The sequence below is a fragment of the Crinia signifera genome, chromosome 3, assembly GCF_055691185.1.
Source record: "Crinia signifera chromosome 3, ASM5569118v1, whole genome shotgun sequence".
Classification (NCBI taxonomy): Eukaryota; Metazoa; Chordata; class Amphibia; order Anura; family Myobatrachidae; genus Crinia; species Crinia signifera.
The window spans coordinates 24,586,901-24,607,486 of NC_139219.1; the positions used below are offsets into that span (position 1 = coordinate 24,586,901).

Sequence of the window (20,586 nt, forward strand, 5' to 3'; positions counted from 1 at the left end):
GGGACTCCTGTGACACCCAGCCCCCGGGAAAGCTGCTGGGCTGCCCAGCCTCCGTCCATGAGGTGAGTGCCCAACCTCCAGACTGACCGCAGGACGCTTCGGCCCCCCATTGGTGGAAACAGGTCCTGGATCAGATGACCCAGGTTACCCGTTTACACTGACCCTGAACCCGGGTTGAATTGGTGGGTAACAAGACCCGTTTTTTTTACCCCATTTAAACCAAGCCCTGTCCAAGGGTTATTGCTTTGGTGTAGAAAGGGTATTGGTGTCTTTTTGTTCTTGCCGTTTTTGGCCTCTAGGTGGCGGGATTTTTGGTGTGCTGCATGTTACTGTGAGTCAGTTCAAACTCGTTTTGATAAGTGCAAATATGCTGAGATAAAGGTTTCTCTGTGCAGTATGAACTGATGGGAGGAAAGCACATAGAGAAGTGGTAAATGGGAACCTGCAGCAGGTAGGATCTAACAACGACCCCTTCAACTGGGTACAGATGGCGATCGGATCAGACTCAGATCGCATGCGTGTCGTTCTTAGGACGCATTCACGATCTGCATCGTTCTGGTGTGTACCCAGCATTACAGGCTGGTTTTGAAAAATGACAATTAGGAGCTGATTGGTTGCTGCATTATCACCTTCGCTTTTATCTCCAGAAATAGTTCCAGATTTATAATGGAGAGACTGGGATCTGCCTACAATAAAATGTTTGTGGTTCCTGGAGCACTGACCGATCTTAACGTTCCACATTTAGGGCCTTGTTCAGAGCTACACGCAAACCTGGTCTGTGGACGGATCTCTGGGTCCTTAGTAATGCGCCTGTATCACCTGCAAGATCCGTTCATGTGCAGTATAGGCTCTGGGGATTATTCTGGTTCACTCGCAAAGGCAAATTCACGCTCAGATGGACAAAATATGCACTGCAGGTGGGTCTCATGTAACGTGCAGAAAAAGAGAGTAGATTTGGGTGGGATGTGTACTTCAAACTGATATCTATATTGCAGTATTTAACCTGCACAGAAACAAACTAACTCACCCAAATCTAACTCTCTCTGCACTGGTACATCTGCCCCACCTGCAGTGCACATGGTTTTGTCCAACTGAGAGTGAATTTGCCTTCTGCAAGTGAACCAGAATAACCCCCTCATTGTATTAGAGGCTACCGGCAAGAGAGGAGAGGTACTTCTGTATTATAGCGGCGCCCCCGATCTCCATCGCGCAATGTTTTAATCGCATCGCATGCCATGCACCTGATGGCATGCGATGCAACGCGATTTTTTGCCCCTATACGATGAAAGATTGTATAAACACCGTAATGGGTGATTACAATGTTAAATGCACCCCCACGCCACCCCCCACTATAAACGTGAACCCGAAGCGTGGCGAGCGCAGCGAGCCCGCGAGGGGGGGGGGGGGGGGGGCGGTACGCGTCCTCCGACCTTTTCATACCCCCACTATCCACGTCGGCGTAGAGTTGAGAATAGAAAGTGTGGCGAGCGGACGCGGATACCTTCACAGGTATTGGAGTCCCCTCGCGGGCTTCACAGGTATCCGCGTCCGCTTGCCACGCTTCGGGCTCGCCACACTTTCTATTCTCAACTCCACGCCGACGTGGATAGTGGGGGTATGAAAAGGTCGGAGGACGCGTACCGCCGCCCCTCGCGGGCTCGCTGCGCTCGCCACGCTTCGGGTTCACGTTTATAGTGGTGGCGTGGGGGTGCATTTAACATTGTAATCACCCATTAGGGTGCTTATACAATGTTGCATCGCATGTATGGCATTGTATGCCATATACAATGCCATACAATTTTTAAATTGTATGGCATTGTATAATATCGCGCGATATCGCGTCGCATCGTATACCATCGTATGCCTTATGGTATGCGATGCGATGGGCGCCGCCAAAATACACAAGTACCAGAGGAGAGTACCCCCTCTGCCTCCTCTGTTACACCACCTGTGGCCTGCACATGTATCCTTGTGTATCCTGCTGATATTGGGGGTTGTTCTGGTTCAATCGGACCGATGTTTCGTCTGTGCGCATACGCATTTCTGGGCACAGGCATGTTTGGCGGGCGCATTCACTCAAGACTGCAGACTTGGGGCGGTGGGCTGCGGGATTCGCCCATGGGAACGCGGGGGGCTTTCCCGTGAATACGCTGGGCTTTCCAATGCAAACCGCCCAGTGACGCGCGCGGGGGGGGGGTTAGCTGACATCACCGACGCCCTGTTCCTGTCGAGGGTGCACACATATCTAAGGGACCTGAGAGGCACTTAGATTTGTGTGTACCTTCCACATCATTCGATGGTGGGCGACCATCGTATAGGGTGGGTGCCGCCCCATAGGCTGCGAATCGATGTTTTGCCAAAGCATCCATTGGCGGACAACCTGGCGTACAAAGAGGGGGGTGGCGGGCGGTCCTTCGGGCGGCATTTAGTCCACACGCAAAATTTGCAGCATTGCGTGTGGACCAGGATAACCCCCATTGTGTCTTAGGGGTTGATCCTATTTACACCGACCAGTGCGGGTGATTCGCCAGTTGCTGGGTGCACTTTACAGCGGACTGAATTCGCTGAAAAGTGCTCACACCTCCATAGGCCCTGTGAATTCGGTCCTGTGAAGGGTGTGATTTAGGCTTAATTCAGGTGCCGTTTTCAGCGTTAAAGCAGCACCCGAGCGGCAACTCGCGCCCTTCAGTGTTAATAGGATCAACCCCTTATGGTGTGTACACTTGGGTACAATCTGCATGATATTTTGACTATATAGTCAAAATCTCATCGAGATCGCATGCGCTTTTACCCTTGCGATCCCGACGCGCGTTCACGTATCGCAAGCAGAAAGTCTTGGCTGCCTTGACAATATAGTGCAGATCTGTATCGCATCGCACGGTACTCGCACCGTGTGTACACAGCATTAGTCTTCTCATATGATGATACCCACAGTCTCATCCTGTACGGCCAACGCTGCTCCTCACTTCTCTGAGGGAAATTCAAGTGTTTTGCGTATCAGCGGCCACTAGGTGGCGCCCAACTGAACAATTCCTCCCTTCAGCCACACACAGCTGACACTATTTAAATCATTTCACTAGTTATTTAATAATCAGCCCCAACAATTGAATGGTTTCCATCTCAAGAAACATTTAAGCAGGCCTGGCCAATCTGTGTCTCTCCAGCTGTTGTGAAACTACAAGTCCCAGCATGGCTTACCTTAGTTTTGCTATTGGGGATTGCTAAAACATGCTGGAGATAGATAGGTTTGCCGGCCTGCTTTAAAGGTACTTTTATTTTACTTATCGGTATATACATATTAACATCACCTGTAAACAATATGAAACGTTCCATATAAAGCTGCAAAGGTTACGGTATAAATGGAAGACAATGTCTAGGTCTACACCTTCAAATGATCAACATACCCAATGTCAGCATTGACAAAAGATCGACACAAGTCATAGACATGGTCGACACGAAGAAGGTTCGACATGAGGTTTTTTGTCACGTTTTTGGGTGTCTATATCGACATGAACATCGCATGACTGGACCGCGTCCCCTTCGGGTGGGAACATAATAAATATATAGGAAGAATTATCAAAGTCTCCTCCACTGGCGCTGAGTATTACGTCCCTGTAGATAAAGGGGCGGTCCTCTTCTCCAGAACATAATGGGAACATAATAAAGTATGAAAAAACACAGTTTTTTTTTTTTTATTATTAGTTTTTTTTAAATGTGAAAACTCATATCGACGATAAGCTTGTGTCGACCTAGTCACTGTTGACTGTTATGTTCGACCTAGACATTGTCTACTCAGTGACTGCATACCACTAAAGAAACACGCGCCTTAATAGTGTTCCTTCTAGGAACTAGGGCGGGCAGGGCGGGGGAGTCGAACCGGGCACGCTGACGTCACTATTTTAGGCGTGGCCGGGCCGCCAACGTCACAAAAGGGGCGTGCCCGAGCCGCGCCCTGACGAGGAGAGGAGTGGGCACGCAGAGGAGTGGGCACGGCCGGCGGCGTCATGCACAGGGGTGGGCGCGGCCGGCGGCGTCATGCACAGGGGGCGGACCCGGCCACCCGGAAGGCTGTAAACTGCCGGGGAAGTGCCAGGCATCGCTATGTACAGCGGCGCCGGGCTTCCCCGGTCAAAACAGCGGGGACAAAGGCAGGCTGGTTTAGCGGGGCGCTACCAGAGGGGCAGGGCGCATTTTTCACTTTAAAAATCGGGCAGGGTGCAGCGCCCCGCTAAAACAGCCTAGCGGGAACACTACTTAAGGTGCCCATACACTAGTAAGATTTATCTTCAGATCTGGCTGGTTGGAACAAAAACATGGTTATGGATGAGTGACAGTTTGTCAGTTTTCCAGCATTTCCAAGCAAATGGTCAACTGTCATTTGCCCTCATCCATAACCATGTTTTTGTTCCAACCAGATCTGCAGATAAATCTGCGTGTGTATGGCCACCTTTACAAATCTACTTTCTTACGGCCATTTTAAAATGCCATCTCGTATCCAATAAATGCACCATACACATGTATGTACTATGTAATAGGTTTTTCTTTAAATGTCCCCATGACGTAAATTGACCTTTGTATTTGCAGCTGAGCAGCGGACGGCAAATCTGAACATAGTCCTAGAAAAACTTCCAGTTTGATCCTGGCTGCATTGAACGCGCCCCCCGTTATTCTCCTGACACATGTATCTGTCCCCTCTCTTCCGAGTGGCCGGGGCTGATCCTGCATACGGGATGGGGCTGCTTCGTGGCACGTGTCCCGCTGTGCTGGCAGGAGGCCAGTCTAATCATGGCCCCGGCATTGTATACATATTTACATGTCACCACTGATGCTGTTGCCTGCTGCCATCCATCCGTAGGAGAGATAATGAGTCTCTGAGTCATCTGCTGGTGACCTCAGGATTTGCTCTCCGCTGTCAGTGACTCACTGCTTGTGTAATTGTGATAACACTTCTTGAGAGTACGAGTTACTACAAATAGATTATGTGGAACAAGAGAATGTCACCGTGACGTGCGTGTCACAGGCTGCAGGAAGTAAGACTTTCATCATCTCGCTGGTGTGCTGCAGCCTGGTACACAGCAGCGTCGTATCCGTACTCCCCCGGCCCATTATCCTTCTGTATCCACTCCATGTCCGTTTCAGGTTTATTTCCTTTACAAAGCGTAAATTGCAACAAATACGTTGTAATATGTTGTCGCCTACACGCAGCTTAAGCAGCCATTATGTGGGCTGTAACGGCGTTCCGCCTGTCGCTTTCCCGGGAGTTGGTGACCTCACTGAGGCGTGAGGGTGGACCTGTAACCTACAGAGTGCTGCGTGTATTACATATGAAAGGATTGCTTCCTTCTATCATTTGTGTTCTAGAGGTGTCTGTAATTGAGAAACGTCACGTCAGGTTTTCTGAGTGTAGATAGCGGTTTATGCCCAGCGTTATACCAGCCTGGTCTAACACATGGTTTATTCTCCACTCATTTAGTTTTAGAAGGATTTATACAAATGGGACATACAGGAGTATGTGTGAAGTATTGTATGGCCGTTCTTACCTGCCCAGAGTGGGTTTGGCCTATACAACATGGGTTACTGGCAGTTGGTGTGGTTCCTCTATTTGAAATTTGGACTACTCTGCAGCCGACATCCCTGGCCCCAACCCTTCAATGCATACAGCACTTCACTATAGCTCCGTCCCTACTGTGCAGTGATAGACACCTCACCATAGCCCTGCCCCTACTGTGCAGTGATAGTGACACCTCACCATAGCCCTGCCCCTACTGTGCAATGATAGCGACACCTCACCATAGCCCTGCTCCGCTGTGCGACACCTCACCATAGCCCTGCCCCTGCTCCGCTGTGCGACACCTCACCATAGACCTGCTCCGCTGTGCGACACCTCACCATAGCCCTGCCCCTGCTCCGCTGTGCGACACCTCACCATAGCCCTGCCCCACTGTGCGACACCTCACCATAACCCTGCCCCTACTGTGCAGTAATAGCGAGACCTCACCATAGCCCTGCCCCTGCTGTGCATCGACACCTCACCATAGCCCTGCCCCTGCTGTGCAGTAATAGCGAGACCTCACCATAGCCCTGCCCCTACTCCTGCTGTGCATAGAAACCTCACCATAGCCCTGCCCCTGCTGTGCATCGACACCTATCCATAGCCCTGCCCCTGCTGTGCAGCAACACCAATCCATAGCCCTGCCCCTGCTGTGCAGCAACACATATCCATAGCCCTGCCCCTGCTGTGCAGCACCACCTATCCATAGCCCTGCCCCTGCTGTGCAGCACCACCTATCCATAGCCCTGCCCCTGCTGTGCAGCAACACCCAACACACCCTGCCCCTGCTTTACAATGACGCGTTATCATAGTCCTGCTGCTACTGTGCAGTGATACCTCACCATAGCCCTGCCCCTACTTTGCAACACCTGACCAGTCTTGCACGTGTAATGCTTAATATAAATATTTCTCAGCCATAACGAGTTAACAGCTCATGTTCTGGCAATAGCATGTTTCCTGTTCTCCTTGAGACACATCCTGTGACATCCCACTGCCAGGCTTCATTACATTGGCTCCGGGCGTTCACATGACATCAGCATCCCCGGATGTTCTTTTCAGGATTACAGGTGCACTTCAGGCTCTGCAGCAAATGATTACTAAAGTAAGACACCGGCATCAATGTTGTTTTGCACAATTTTATTGCTGTAGAAATCTATGGATACGTCATTGAGGAACCTTCATTGGAATCTGATCTTTCTTAAGTTCTGTACTTGACCACCAAAAGCCTATCTGCATCCTGCTAGAAAACGCTTTCCCCTGACAGGACGCAGATAGGCACCTTGCCATGTGGGCACCAACACTGCTGTCAGGCTGCTAATTACTGCCTCATCTTTTGGGTTTCGTATCGCCCAAGCTTTGTTCCGTAGGCCTTACGCATATACTGTAACTATGTGAAAAATACCTATTGTTCTTTTATTGAGCAGTGGGAACCCTCTAGCACAGTACTCAAGGCACCCCAATAGTCCTGGATGTAGGGATATCCCTGGTAGTGAAAAGTATAATAAGACTGACTGAGGTACTACAGGTAGAGTGTCCCTTATCCAAATGCTCAGGACCAGAAGAATTTTGGATAACAGAATATTCTGCATTTCAGAATATTTTTATATTTCAATCAGGTATCTTGCATTTATGTTGTACAAACACATGAAATACAAACAAATATATTTTATTTGTGCATAAAACAAGGGTTCAAAACATGAACTTGTACTATCTCAGATACTGAAATTTAATGCCAAGCAATCATTTTCTTGCACATATTTAATGCCAGTTACATATAATGTCCCCAGTAGTATCTGTTTCATATTATGTCCCCAGTAGTGCCAGTTATATACCATGTCTCCAGTAGTGCCAGTTACATATCTTGTCCCCAGTAGTGCCAGTTACATATCTTGTCCCCAGTAGTGTCCGTTACATATCTTGTCCCCAGTAGTGTTACGTGCACGACCCCTGGCGGGAATGGCGGGGCTGGCGCTAGAATCACCAGCCCCTGCAAAGATGGGCTAAGCTCCACCTGTACTTCACAGCTGGACCGTTGGGGTGCCTTGAGGACCGTGTTTGGGCATCTCTGGTTTTTACATTTATTAAGCTCACCCATGTATTGTGTGTGCCATTGAGTCGCCAGCTACCCAGGTCACATCGTGTATCTCTCCGTCTCCCCAGAGCCTGGCAGACTGGAACCCCTCAGAGCCGGAATGCCTGCTGCAGGTAGTGAAGGAACTGGTCCAGCAGTATCACCAGTACCAGTGCCACCGCCTCAGCGAGAGCTCGCGCCTCATGTTCGAGTACCAGACGCTACTCGAGGACCCTCAGTATGGCGAGAATATGGAGATCTACGCCGGGAAAAAGAATAACTGGGTAAGAACATGGAACCAATGGCACTTCGCCCTTTTAGAGGGCTTATATAATGTGTCACAGATGAAACTATATGTTGCACAATTCCAGGAACTCTATAGGACCGTAATGGCAGGTGGCTGGAACTTTGCTGGAGTGGGAGACATACAAACTCCACACATATAGTTTATTGGCAAGGAATTGTCCTCCGGTCTATGCTAAACACTAAACCAACCAATCTGCCTCTTAGGCAAACAACTAGTTCTGTCACAGAAATATCTTTTGTTGCGTGAGGGTCTTTTTTTGTTTTTTCACCCTTATTTCAATTATTTGTTCATTCATTGGATCTATAAGTCTACTTTATAGAGTTTTAGCATCATAGTTGAGGTTGCAAAGCTGAATGTTATAAATATATATATATTATTTACAGGTACTTGTGTACTTTCACGGCTCCCATCGCATGCCATATGTAGTTGAATGCAATGGCATGGGATGCGATTTTTGCCGTTTTAAATTTTTATTTTTTTTAATCGCTTTTTAATAGAAATGCATCCAAATGCATTGAAATTAGTATCAAACATGTTCAATGGCCACCAAATGTCATTTTTCAGGCTGTACCACCCCCACTATCAACGCAAACCCGAAGTGTGGCGAGCGCAGCGGCGGTACGCGTCCTACGACCTTTTCATACCCCCACTATCCACGTCGGCGTGGAGTTGAGAATAGAAAGTGTGGCGAGCCCGAAGCGTGGCGAGGGGACGCGTATACCTGTGAAGGTATCCGTGTCCCCTCACGGGGCTCGCTGCGCTCGCCACGCTTCGGGCGCGGTGGCTCGCTGCGCTCGCCACACTTTCTATTCTCAACTCCACGCCGACGTGGATAGTGGGGGTATGAAAAGGTCGTAGGACGCGTACTCGCTGCGCTCGCCACACTTCGGGTTCGCGTTGATAGTGGGGGTGGTACAGCCTGAAAAATGACATTTGGGGGCCATTGAACATGTTTGATACTAATTTCAATGCATTTGGATGCATTTCTGTTAAAAATCGCATGCGATGCGATTTTTTACTATGCGATGGACATAGTGGGAGCCGTGATTGTACACAAGTACCTTTTAACACTTCGACACTGTTCCCCTTTCCTTTGTTGATGTTTTGATCATCAAACTCCCATTCCAAGCCCCACCAGGGATACACCATTGGACGGTATCCAAATGGCTAACGATGTCTAGGTCAACATACATATAGTTAAATGGAAGACACAAGCAATAGGTTGGCATGGCAATGGTTGACTCCTCCAAAGACCATCATTCATTTTTCAGATTTTTTCTTCCATAAATTACCATCCACGTGGACTTCACAAGCCATCTGGGGGAGACGGGTACACTAATTTGGGATTCACATGTTTGGGTGTCAATATTAACGCTATAAAAGGGTGAAAAACTTGTGTAGTCCTTTTACATGTGTCGACCTTTATATGTGTGTGTCAACCTTTTTCCAATGTCAGCCTGGTACATGTCAATATGCAGTTTAGATGCATGGAAGAACATGGGGGGGAGATTTATTAAATTATCACCCTGTCATTTTTCAAACGTATGTCTGTAAAGTGACAGGAGTGGATTGGTTGGTATGATACATCTGACCCATGGGCTGGTAATGTTTATGTCTCTCAAAGCCTCTATACCAAAACCTTACTGCAGTATCCCTGGCCTGAGATATGGGCACCGTGGGGACATATATTCTCAGACAGAAAGATTGAAAGTATTCTATGCAAATAGAGAAGATTGTCATAATTACTGTCTGCGCTATTGTCACAGACGGGAAGAGGAAATGGCCGGCGTGCTGATTACACAGGCCTGTACGAGGATACACTTTCTCCTGGGTTTTTCCCCAAAACAATTCATTTCTGGCATCTGCAGGAAGGACAGAGTTTCCTTGTCTGATACATGGTGTAATGTATGTGCTATAGCCTGTTGTGATGCATGCTGGGAGTTCCCATGGTCTGATTATTTAAGAAGAAATATAATATTAAATTACTCTCATTTTATATCTCTGTATATTGGTAAAGATAAGTTATGGGGATTTTTTACTCTGGAGTTTTTTAAACATTAAGTCAGCCTCTTGTACATGGCTGTCTCCTGAAAGGTCCGTTTTCGGCCAAATCAGCCCGTTAAATCGGACCAAATCGTCCCTCCCTGACATGCCGTCAGGTCCGATGCACGGTCCCGTGCGCATTGGACCCGACCAGGTGGTCGGACCAGCAGGCTGTCCGACCACCCGTTCCTCCTGGCGGCGAGGTGGGCGGGAAGCAGGGACGCATGCGATCCATCACAACGGATAGTCTCGGCGGCTTGCAGGCTGTCGGGTGTCCGGACACTGCTGAGAGACAGCGCAGGCAGTGTATGGGCACCTTATGATGATAGCCTCTTCCACGTGGTCCTCTACTCAGTGAGTGACCTCAGGAGTAGATCTCTTCCATGTGGTCCTCTCCTGAGTGACCTTAGATGATTCTCTTCCATGTGGTCCTCTGCTGACTGTCCTTACGTGTAGATCTCTTCCACCTGTTCCTCTCCTGAGTGACCTTAGGAGTAGATCTCTTCCAGATGTTCCTCTCCTGAGTGACCTTAAGTGATTATCTCTTCCATGTGGTCCTCTCCTGAGTGACCTTAGGAGTAGATCTCTTCCATGTGTTCCTCTCCTGAGTAACCTTAGGTGATTTTCTCTTCCATGTGGTCCTCTCCTGAGATCTTTCATGTGGTGCTCTCATGAGAGGTCTTAGGTGACTGCCTCCTCTTTTATGTGCCCTCTGAGGGACCTTAGCTAGTGACCTATTCCATGTGGTGCCCTCCAGAGTGACCTTAAGCAATGACCTCCTTACATGTGGTGCTCTCCTGAGTGACCTTAGGCAATGAACTCTTCCACGTGGTTCTAGCCTGAGAGGTCTAATAGGCTTCCCTATTCCATGTGCTGCTCTCTTAAGATGTCTTATGGGGCGCCTTCACACGGGGGAATTTTAGGGCATTTTCTATGCAATCTCACTAGATCACTTTGAAAATGCCCCAACATCACTCCATGTGTAGGGGCCATAGCGGTGTTCTCACCGGAGTACACTGGCCCTGACAGATTGCTCAGCACACATCGCTGTGCAGTGCTGTGTACTGAGCGATCTACATTGCTCAGATAGCACAGCAATATCTCCCCTTTTGTAGGCCCCCTAGGTGACAACCTCTTCCATGTGGTTCCCTCTTGAGTGACCTTAAGCAATGACCTCTTCAACGCAGTAATCTCAGACGATGACCTCATCTCGGTGGTGCCCATCTGAGAGGCCTTCAGTACCCACCTCGTCCACATGTTGCTTTCCCGAGAGACCTTAGATGGCAGCCTCTACCATGGACCTCTGGATTAGTCACAGGAGAGTTCTTAAGCCTGGTGAAGAGATGAACTCCCAACTGTCATTTTTCGAACAGAACTGATTAGCTGGTGCTTCTCACCTTCCACCTTATATCTTCACCAGGCTTAATACATCTGCTCCAGTGCTACCTCTGTATACAGTTTGCTGCTTGCTTATCTCAGGGCTTTGCGCTGATCTCTCAGTATTGAGAAAAGAATAAATGAATGCCAGGAATTGTAGCTTTAATGAACCAGGCACGGGATAGGTGAAGTGTTCACTCTCAAGGTGGTCTCCTGTAGTGCTTCCTATATTAAGAAACATCTCTACTGTAGATGGAAGTGAAGTTCAGGCCTGGAAACAAATGGCCCTTGGATACTACCATTAAGCGTATTATCTGCAGTCTCAGTATGAGCCTCTGTCACTGCATGGTACATGATCTTCCAGCAGAAAGTCTCAAGCACTTCCCAGATGTAGGGTTTCTGTCGCTGCAGCCTATGTATTCATCCAGCAAAGCGTTCTAGTACTGTGTAGACTGCTTGGTGGTTTGTTTGCATCTGAACGGCTGGTGATTTCTTTTTTCCCTTTGCAGACCGGGGAGTTCTCTGCCCGATTCCTCTTGAAGTTACCAGTGGATTTCAGCAATATCCCCATCTATCTGCTGAAGGTAAGCCCTTTAATCTGATGTAAATGTATGATCATCTGCTGCTTTACATTGACCCATAACTGTTATCATTCCTAAATCATGCCACACCACTCCACTTTCTGTCAGGACGTGGGCTCTTCTGGCACCCGTATGATGTTTAGGGACACCTGTGTCCGGATACCCAGATAGAGGTGGCCACTCAAAGCCTCTACGCTCTGCAGTATCTGGACCAATGGGATATCACTTTTTCCACTCTGACACGACACCTATTGAACTACGTCTTCCCTCTAGCTTTGCATATCTCGTCCATTCAGTCCACCATGGTACCGCATGGGAGAGCCAGCATCACGCGCCATGCTAGCGTTGGAGTAGAACCTGGCGCACAACCTACTGTAATGATTATTTCAGCGTGGGTTTCGGATCTTTTGGCGTCGTTGCTGTCTGAGTGGGAAATGTTTCTAAAGGCCCCCCTGCACCATGCAATTTCTCCCGATACCGGCTTAGGTTAAGAAATCTGGTGAAAATGGCCCAAATCACACGTGTATGATATTCTGTTCGATCCGATGCATGGTCGGACATGCTCCGCGTCCAACCTCTGAGTCAGACCCTCTCCAGACAGCAGGGAATGGGACCCCACGTGCAGAAGGACCGCATGCAATCCTGCCGCCCAGGAAGGTCCCGGGTGGATCAAGGGGGATCGGATGCAACTTCTTCCCTCGTAGAAGTCACATAGTGTATGGTGGCCTAAGACCGGGTATGGGTCATAGGGTCAACTGCATGAAGTCAACATACATTAGGTTGACAACTGAAGGTCGACACCTGGAATAGGTCGATAATGGGAAGGTTGCCAGTCAAAAGGTCCACATAAGTACTGAATGTCAAAATATGTAGACCTTCGGACCCTGTCGACTTTCACCATGTCAACCTATATCAGATGTCAGCCTAAGGCTGCCAACCTTCAGTGATCGACTTAATGCATGTCGACCTAATGACCGGAAGACCTCATATATATAATGTTATAGTCAGTCTTTTGGTAACCATGACCTTGTGAGCAGCCCCAAAACCAATGCAGACTACTTCATTAAGTGGTGATTTTGTTTCCAGCGTCCTTTGGTCGGTTTGTTGCGTTGCCGGGGCTACATAAGAGCACCGGGATGTGCACCGCGTAATAAGGAAGACGTTATTCAGCAATTGTCTGCATTCCATGTCGTGTGTTACTAAATGATAACATTGTGCGTGACCAGCGGCCGGGCTGCTGACATTGGGCCAGATGTATTAAGCCTTAACAAGAGATAAATTCAAGGGTGATAAGGAGAGATAAACGTCCAGCCAATCAGCTCCTTACTGACTTTTTTCAAACACAGCCTGTAACATGTCAGTTGGCAGGTGATTGGCTGGACGTTTATCTCTCCTTATCACACTTGCATTTATCTCTTGTTAAGGCTTAATACATCTGCCCCAGTATTCCCTGATTGTGAAGGCCACAAGTGGGAGAACGTCTAAGGAACTTCTTTGTTTTGTGTCAGTGTGACTTTGCTCTAGGAGTCATTGGACCTCCGCCTGTTGTAGAGGTTTCCGCTGGGGTCCGGAACCGCTCACAATAGTGCCGTGTACAATATGAAGGCCAGATTTTTACATGAGGCCTTTTTCTATCTAGTAGTATCCCAAAATTGATGCAGTCAAAATAACGACATCCATTATACTGACACAGTCAACATACTGCTAAAATATCTACAGGTCAAAAAGTCGACATGACTTTTTCGTAATTTTTTTTATTTATTTTAAACCGACTTGTTCATACACATGAAGCGCCCTTCATTCAGCGCCGGGGCTCACCAGACCACCCCCTCTGGTGCACCGGCACACCATCTGCGTGAATCCTAGTTTCCTGTCCCTGCCCGTCTCCGCTTCAGGGTGACGGGCAGGGTTAGGTGGGGGGGGGGGGGGGGGGGTGCTGGGAGGTGGATTCGGGCGGCTGGGACCAGCAGCGAAGCGGTGGGGATCGGCGGGAGCACCGTAGTCTCGAGCGTGCACATCCGCATTCCGGCGGCTGCTGGCAAATCTACCGCCAGCCCCTGCAAGAATGAAAGGCACTACATCTGTACTTTCCCAGTGAAATTGGAGGGGGGAATATAATCGTGTGCAGAGTGCGGCGAGGCATTGTAAAAGTCTGCATTTTAATTGTCCGCATTTTGACCTTGTCTGTACTTTGACCATCGGCCAGTGGTGGTCGATATTTTGACTGCAGGTAAATTATACCGAACTCTCAAAAAGCCCCAGTACGAATGGGTTGTGATTTGTTGGCTTTCCTAATACAGGATAATATATAAATGTAACTGCTAACTGTGCATATGCTGATCCTCTCCATCTCCCATGCATTACCCCTGACCCACTGACACGGACCATTATTACGGATCAAATCCACACTGCTAATAAAAACAGAGAAGTGCTTTTGTGGCCTTGAAAATCAGCAAACGTTCAACATAAACACAATTTAAACAGCTTTTTTGTATTGTGCTATAACAACACCTCCTCATATAACCTCTACATTATTCTGTCAGATCGCACCGCTGCTGACTTATCAACCAGACGCAATGCAGTTTATTGTGTTTTGTTGCTCCTTCATGTCCACATTGTATCAATACCCAGTTTCGTTATTTGTCTTTTCACAACTTTTGTGACTCTTTGAAATTAATCGGTTACAATAAGATACAGGTGCACGGGTCATGGCAACTACTGGGAACATCCATTCACTGCAAAATAGTTTTTGTTTTTTAATAATGGGTTAATTTTACTTTAGCTCAAGGTAATAATGCAAACTAGTGAAATGACAGAACTGAAAAATAAGCAAAATATACACAATGGTATGTAACCTATTACAGCTTTATAATGGGGAGACTGGTTATGCCACACAAAGAATAATACAATTTGTGTTCCAAATAAACTAAAGGTAAAGCACAATGGAATATGCTGCGCTATATAAGAAACTGTAAATAATAGGTGGTAGGAAAAATCAATTCTTGTATGGGACACAGGTGGGGGGAAAGTGGAGGTGGATTTCCCCCTCCGTTCATAGTGGTTTTAGGTTTTTGGAGACCGCATATTTTGTTATAGGTACTAAAACCCATGGATGGAAGCTCGTAATATTGCGCAGGGAGCTGTAACTGATTACATTACTGTACTGGATCTGAGCAGGGGGCTGTAATGGATTACATTACACAGTATTGGATCTGAGCAGGGAGCTGTAACTGATTACATTACTGTGCTGGATTTGATCTGGGAGCTGTAACTGATTACATTACATTACTGGACCTGAGCAGTGAGCTGTAACTGATTACATTACTGTGCTGGATCTAAGCAGGGAGCTGTAACTGATTACATTGCTGTACTGGATCTGAGCGGGGAGCTGTAACTGATTACATTACTGTGCTGGATCTAAGCAGGGAGTTGAAACTGATTACATTACGGTGTCGGATCGGAGCAGAGAGCTTTAACTGATTACATTAAGGGCTCCATACATCAGCAATTAATTGTGACAATTTTCAGATATGGAGATGATTGCCACAATTAATTTTAGATGTGTGGGCTCCCCCTTTTGGCAATCCCAATCAAAATCGCCAATCGATTGCTTAATCAGGTTTTTAAACATGTTTAATAATCTGGTATTATCTGCAGATCTTTTTTATATGTGTGGGCATTCCCAATTCGTCTTCTTCATCTATTTACATTATGAACAGCTGAAATGACAATCGATTGGGGCAATTTCCAGATATGAAGATGCAATCTTTAGATGGAAAAATCTGCCGATCACTGAAATAAATCTAATGTGTGGGCAAAGTCAGATAGATTGTAAAATCCATTTATCTGGCCAAAATATCCCTATATCTGAAAATCCATAAATTGTGATTGCTGATGTATGGGGCCCATTACTGTGCTGGATCTGAGCGGGGAGCTGTAACTGATTACGTTACTGTGCTGGATCTTTGCGGGGAGCTGTAACTGATTACATTACTGTGCTGGATCTGAGCGGGAAGCTGTAACTGATTACATTACTGTGCTGGATCTGAGCGGGGAGCTGTAACTGATTACATTACTGTGCTGGATCTGTGCGAGGAGCTCTAACTTATTACATTACTGTGCTGGATCTGAGCGGGGAGCTGTAACTGATTACATTACTGTGCTGGATCTGAGCGGGGAGCTGTAACTGATTACGTTACTGTGCTGGATCTGAGCGGGGAGCTGTAACTGATAACATTATTTGCTGGATCTGAGCGGGGAGCTGTAACTGATTACATTACTGTGCTGGATTTGAGCGGGGAGCTGTAACTGATTACATTACTGTGCTGGATCTGAGCGGGGAGCTGTAACTGATTACATTACTGTGCTGGATCTGAGCGGGGAGCTGTAACTGATTACATTACTGTGCTGGATCTGAGCGGGGAGCTGTAACTGATTACATTACTGTGCTGGATCTTTGCGGGGAGCTGTAACTGATTACATTACTGTGCTGGATCTTTGCGGGGAGCTGTAACTGATTACATTACTGTGCTGGATCTGAGCGGGAAGCTGTAACGGATTATGATTACATTACTGTGCTGGATCTGAGCGGGAAGCTGTAACTGATTACATTACTGTGCTGGATCTGAGCGGGAAGCTGTAACTGATTACATTACTGTGCTGGATCTGAGCGGGAAGCTGTAACTTATTACATTACTGTGCTGGATCTGAGCAGGGAGCTGTAACTGACTACATTACTGTGCTGGATCTGAGCTCTTTGTTTTATATCACAAAGTGGAAAGTGTTCTGCAGAAAGTGTTTGTTCCAGTCTGTCTCTAGCAGCGACTGCTGATTAATGGGTAACCCTAGTATAACAGCACACTGGGGCCAGATTTCTCCTTCCCCTGTTTTTGGGATACAGATGCTTTGGTTTGGGGCATGTTGCCCAATTGCTTTTGTCTAGACATTATGCTAAAGGCAAATGAATTCCTCCTGTGTTATCCTCTGTCTTCTATTGTGACAGCAGCTTTCCCTGGCCTGTCTCCTGTCTCCTCCTTTCCCTATTGTTGTCATTCCCAGAATTTGTGTAACCACATACTCGCTTCTGAGGAATATATGTGTTATATGAATGAAGTGTCAATAGAATAATAGTGTCATGCATTTGGTGGTGCAGTGTGTGATCAACTGGTGATCAAACCTGATGGGTTGTAAATTTGCACTAACAAATTAAAACCAGAATGGTAGCATCTTCTTTAAAAAAAAAGCCAATAGATTACACCAGATTACCCCCCCAAAAAAAGCCAATAGATTACACCAGGCAAGTCCAAACTGTGACCCTCCAACTGTTGTGAAACTACACATCCCAGCATGCCTTGCCAAAGATTTAGCATTCCCTAATAATATCCTTTATTACACAACATTTTGTATTTGAATTTATATAACAAATGTATCTAAGATCTCTAAGACATTGGCACTCAAAGGGTTAATGCTATTTGATCGGATAAAAATTGCCTGGACACACAAAATTGTCTCATCTCCTATATAATAGCCCAGATCTGTCACTCTGTGACTGAGTGTATAATGCTGGGCGGAGTCATAGTGACAGATCAGGGCTAATAGCCTATCAGCACAACACTTGCAGAGATCACCCCTCCCCAATCTCTCAGCAGGAAAAAAGCATCACTCAGAGACTTGTAAGTGATAAAGCAGCTTAAGTAAGCAGCACACCCACACCTGACCCTCCCACACCCACAACAACGCCGACCACCCCCCATCCGCCACTCCCCCAACCACTGTACTAATGCACTTGCCAGCAGCACCCCACACCCGGATCTCCTAAACCCGCAGTAGCCCTGCACCCCGCCGCACCAACACCACACTCACCTATCCCCCACACGCAATACCCACGTACCCATCTTACCCACAACACCACTGCACCCGCACCCCTGCAACTGCCTGTCACTCAACCGGTGCACCCCCGCACCTGACCAACCAACACGGGGCTCCCCTGCATGTGTAACTACCCCCCGCAATATCCCAGCACCTGCCACTGCCCCACCCACACCACCTCCAAGCACCCTCGTATCTGACCCTCAACCACCCACCCACAACACCACCGCACCAGCCCCTCCACCACCCGCAGCACCCCCGCAACAACCGCCCCTCCCCCACCTGCAGTACACACCCACCCCTCCTGCACCCACGACACACCGGCCTCTCCCATATCCACAGCACGGCCAAACCCCATCCCTCACCCACCCCAACCCTGCGCTCACCCTTCCAACACCGGTGGCACCCCGCACCGCCCCCTCCCCCAAAAACACCACCCACATGCAGCACCCCCGCACCTGCAACTCCACCACTCGCACCTGACCCTCCCACAGCACCACCGAACCCCCCCTCTAACCTGCAGCAACCCCACACCTGCCACTCCCCCACCCGTGGTATTAATGCACCCCCGGACCTCTTCAACCCAACCGCCCATCCTCCACTCACAGTAAGCACGCACCCATCCCTCCCACAACCACAGCAGGGAATTCTCCATATAATACTAACCATATTTCACGCAATAAAGGCGTTCACTTGTTAAGGGGGCGGAGCCCCTTACGACGGTATGAAGAGCGTCTGTAGGGTGCGAAGACTCACCTAGTCCACTGTATGTGGGCAGTCAGTTTGCTTTGTATGTGACACAGGTATGAAGCCTACTTCAGAAAAGACCTAGAGCCTGATACAGATCTGAACACATCACGATGTTCCCGCAGCTGAGCATTTATCGGTACGGTGCATGCGCCATGGTAATCTATCGCTGCCGCCTGCAATCAGCAGCAAAATTATAGTGCTATCTATAGTAGGGGGAGGGGGGCCCCAAACTGATATCTTGCCTAGGGCCCCATGAGGTCTAAATCTGCCTCTGGTGTCAATCAAGTACAAAATGACACTTGGTAAAATGTAGCTATTATTTTGAAAGACACTGAAGGGGGAGTTTCTGGGCAACAGCAAGCTCCCCCCTAAGTGCGCCACTGTATCATTAGACACCCCTAGCAATAATGCCCAGTTTTATAATGGAGACGGAAATGAATTTCCGTGAATACAGCCTCCTCTCTGTACTCAGGGGACCTGAGTGGAGCAGCAGTCTCAAAGGGGTGTAGACAGAGCTGTCTCTCTGGGTCAGGCGTGGGTAACTTCTGTAAAAGTGTGCTGAAGGCCTTGATGTTGGCCATGTAATCTCCGCATACTCTAGAGCCATAAAGTTTATCAACGAGCAATGAAATACATTTTAGTTCCGCGGCATTGACATCTTAATGACTTGCGTGTGGAAATGTGCTATTTTATTTTCAATTAATGCTCGTTGACGTTACAGCCCCGGCAACCTGTTGTAATTAATTCTGCCAAGCGAGAGAGCTAATTATGTTCCCTAGCTGTGATCTACATGTGATTCATGATCATTCCAGCCCTGACTTCTGGCGAACAAGCTGAGCATCGGAAACATCTCGTTAATCACAGAGAGAGATGTGAGAGAAAGTCGGAGCTCATTCTGCACTTCGTTCTGTTATTCCGTTTTCAATATAGATCTCGTTATTTACAGTCTGAGTGTGATACTTATATGTTCTGTCCAATACAGCATTTTGCGTGTATTTGTCACGGGTGTGGATTGTATTGTCGACCCGGCTTATGTCGACAGTCATTCGGTCGACATGGGACAAGGTCGATATGGGTTTAGGTCAACAAATGCGTTAACTCGACAGGTCGCGAGGTCGACATGGGGTATGTCAACAGGTCGCAAGGTCGACATGGGTTTTTTCACTGTTTTTTAACCCGAATGTCGACATGGACACAGTTGGAAGTCAACCACAGCCCCTCGCATCGCTCGTCGCTCGCTTCATCCATGTCGACCTAGAACCCGGTCGACCTAGTTGCCTGTTGACACAACGGTGTCGACCTAATGACTGTCGACCTAAGTCGCGTCGACAATACGACCATATCCCATTTGTCACATATACAACTGAGGCTCATCCAGCGTTTAATCTATCCTCAGGTAAAGCCAGGTACACAAGACTGTTTTTCTAAACAATCTGCATGATAATTATATCCTAACTCCCAACTGTCCAGATTTTCCCAGGACTGTCCCTTTTTTGGACGGTCCTGCCTGGGGCTGGAATTGCCCCGTGGGGTGGGGGGGGGGGGTTTGGCAGTTAGGAATTACCTTGCCCAACTCTGCACATCGTCTATTCACTGCTGCTCTGTTCAGCAGAGCAGAGACAAAGGGGGGCTGAGGACATGGCCAGCAGCTCACAGAGCCACTGGCCATGCCCCACAGCGGCGAAAACGGGGACCTGGCTTCCTGGAGTGATGCAATTTGCAGGCCACACCCCCAAATCTTCGGCGCGCACCAGCGTCCCAACCTGCATGTTTAAAAACTTCAGAGGTATGACAATGTCATTAACAATATTTTCATGCTTATTGTTTAATGGTGTCACACTATTGGACTTCTATCTAGACACTGTTGACGTTTTGGGATGCTTTACACACGTGCTGCATTTCCCTGGAAGCCTGCTTGCAGTAAGTTGGAAAGGAGTGGCACTTGGACATGTGCTCCATGTTGCTGTAGTCCTGTAGAAGAGACCTGACTGCTGGATGACATTGCGTGACTGCTTCCAGCTTGTTGTCCTGTTGTGAC

General features: G+C 47.9%; 1 protein-coding gene across 2 annotated transcripts in view; it reads left to right on the forward strand.

Moving 5' to 3' along the window:
* Positions 1 to 20,586, forward strand: part of BABAM2 (BRISC and BRCA1 A complex member 2) — a 159,990-nt gene that overhangs the window by 23,308 nt on the left and 116,096 nt on the right. For both annotated transcript variants that reach the window (XM_083175467.1, XM_083175466.1), the window contains exons 5-6: positions 7,712 to 7,906; positions 11,859 to 11,933. In XM_083175467.1, coding sequence (XP_083031593.1) covers positions 7,712 to 7,906; positions 11,859 to 11,933 — 270 coding nt within the window. The remainder of the gene's footprint in view (positions 1 to 7,711; positions 7,907 to 11,858; positions 11,934 to 20,586) is intronic.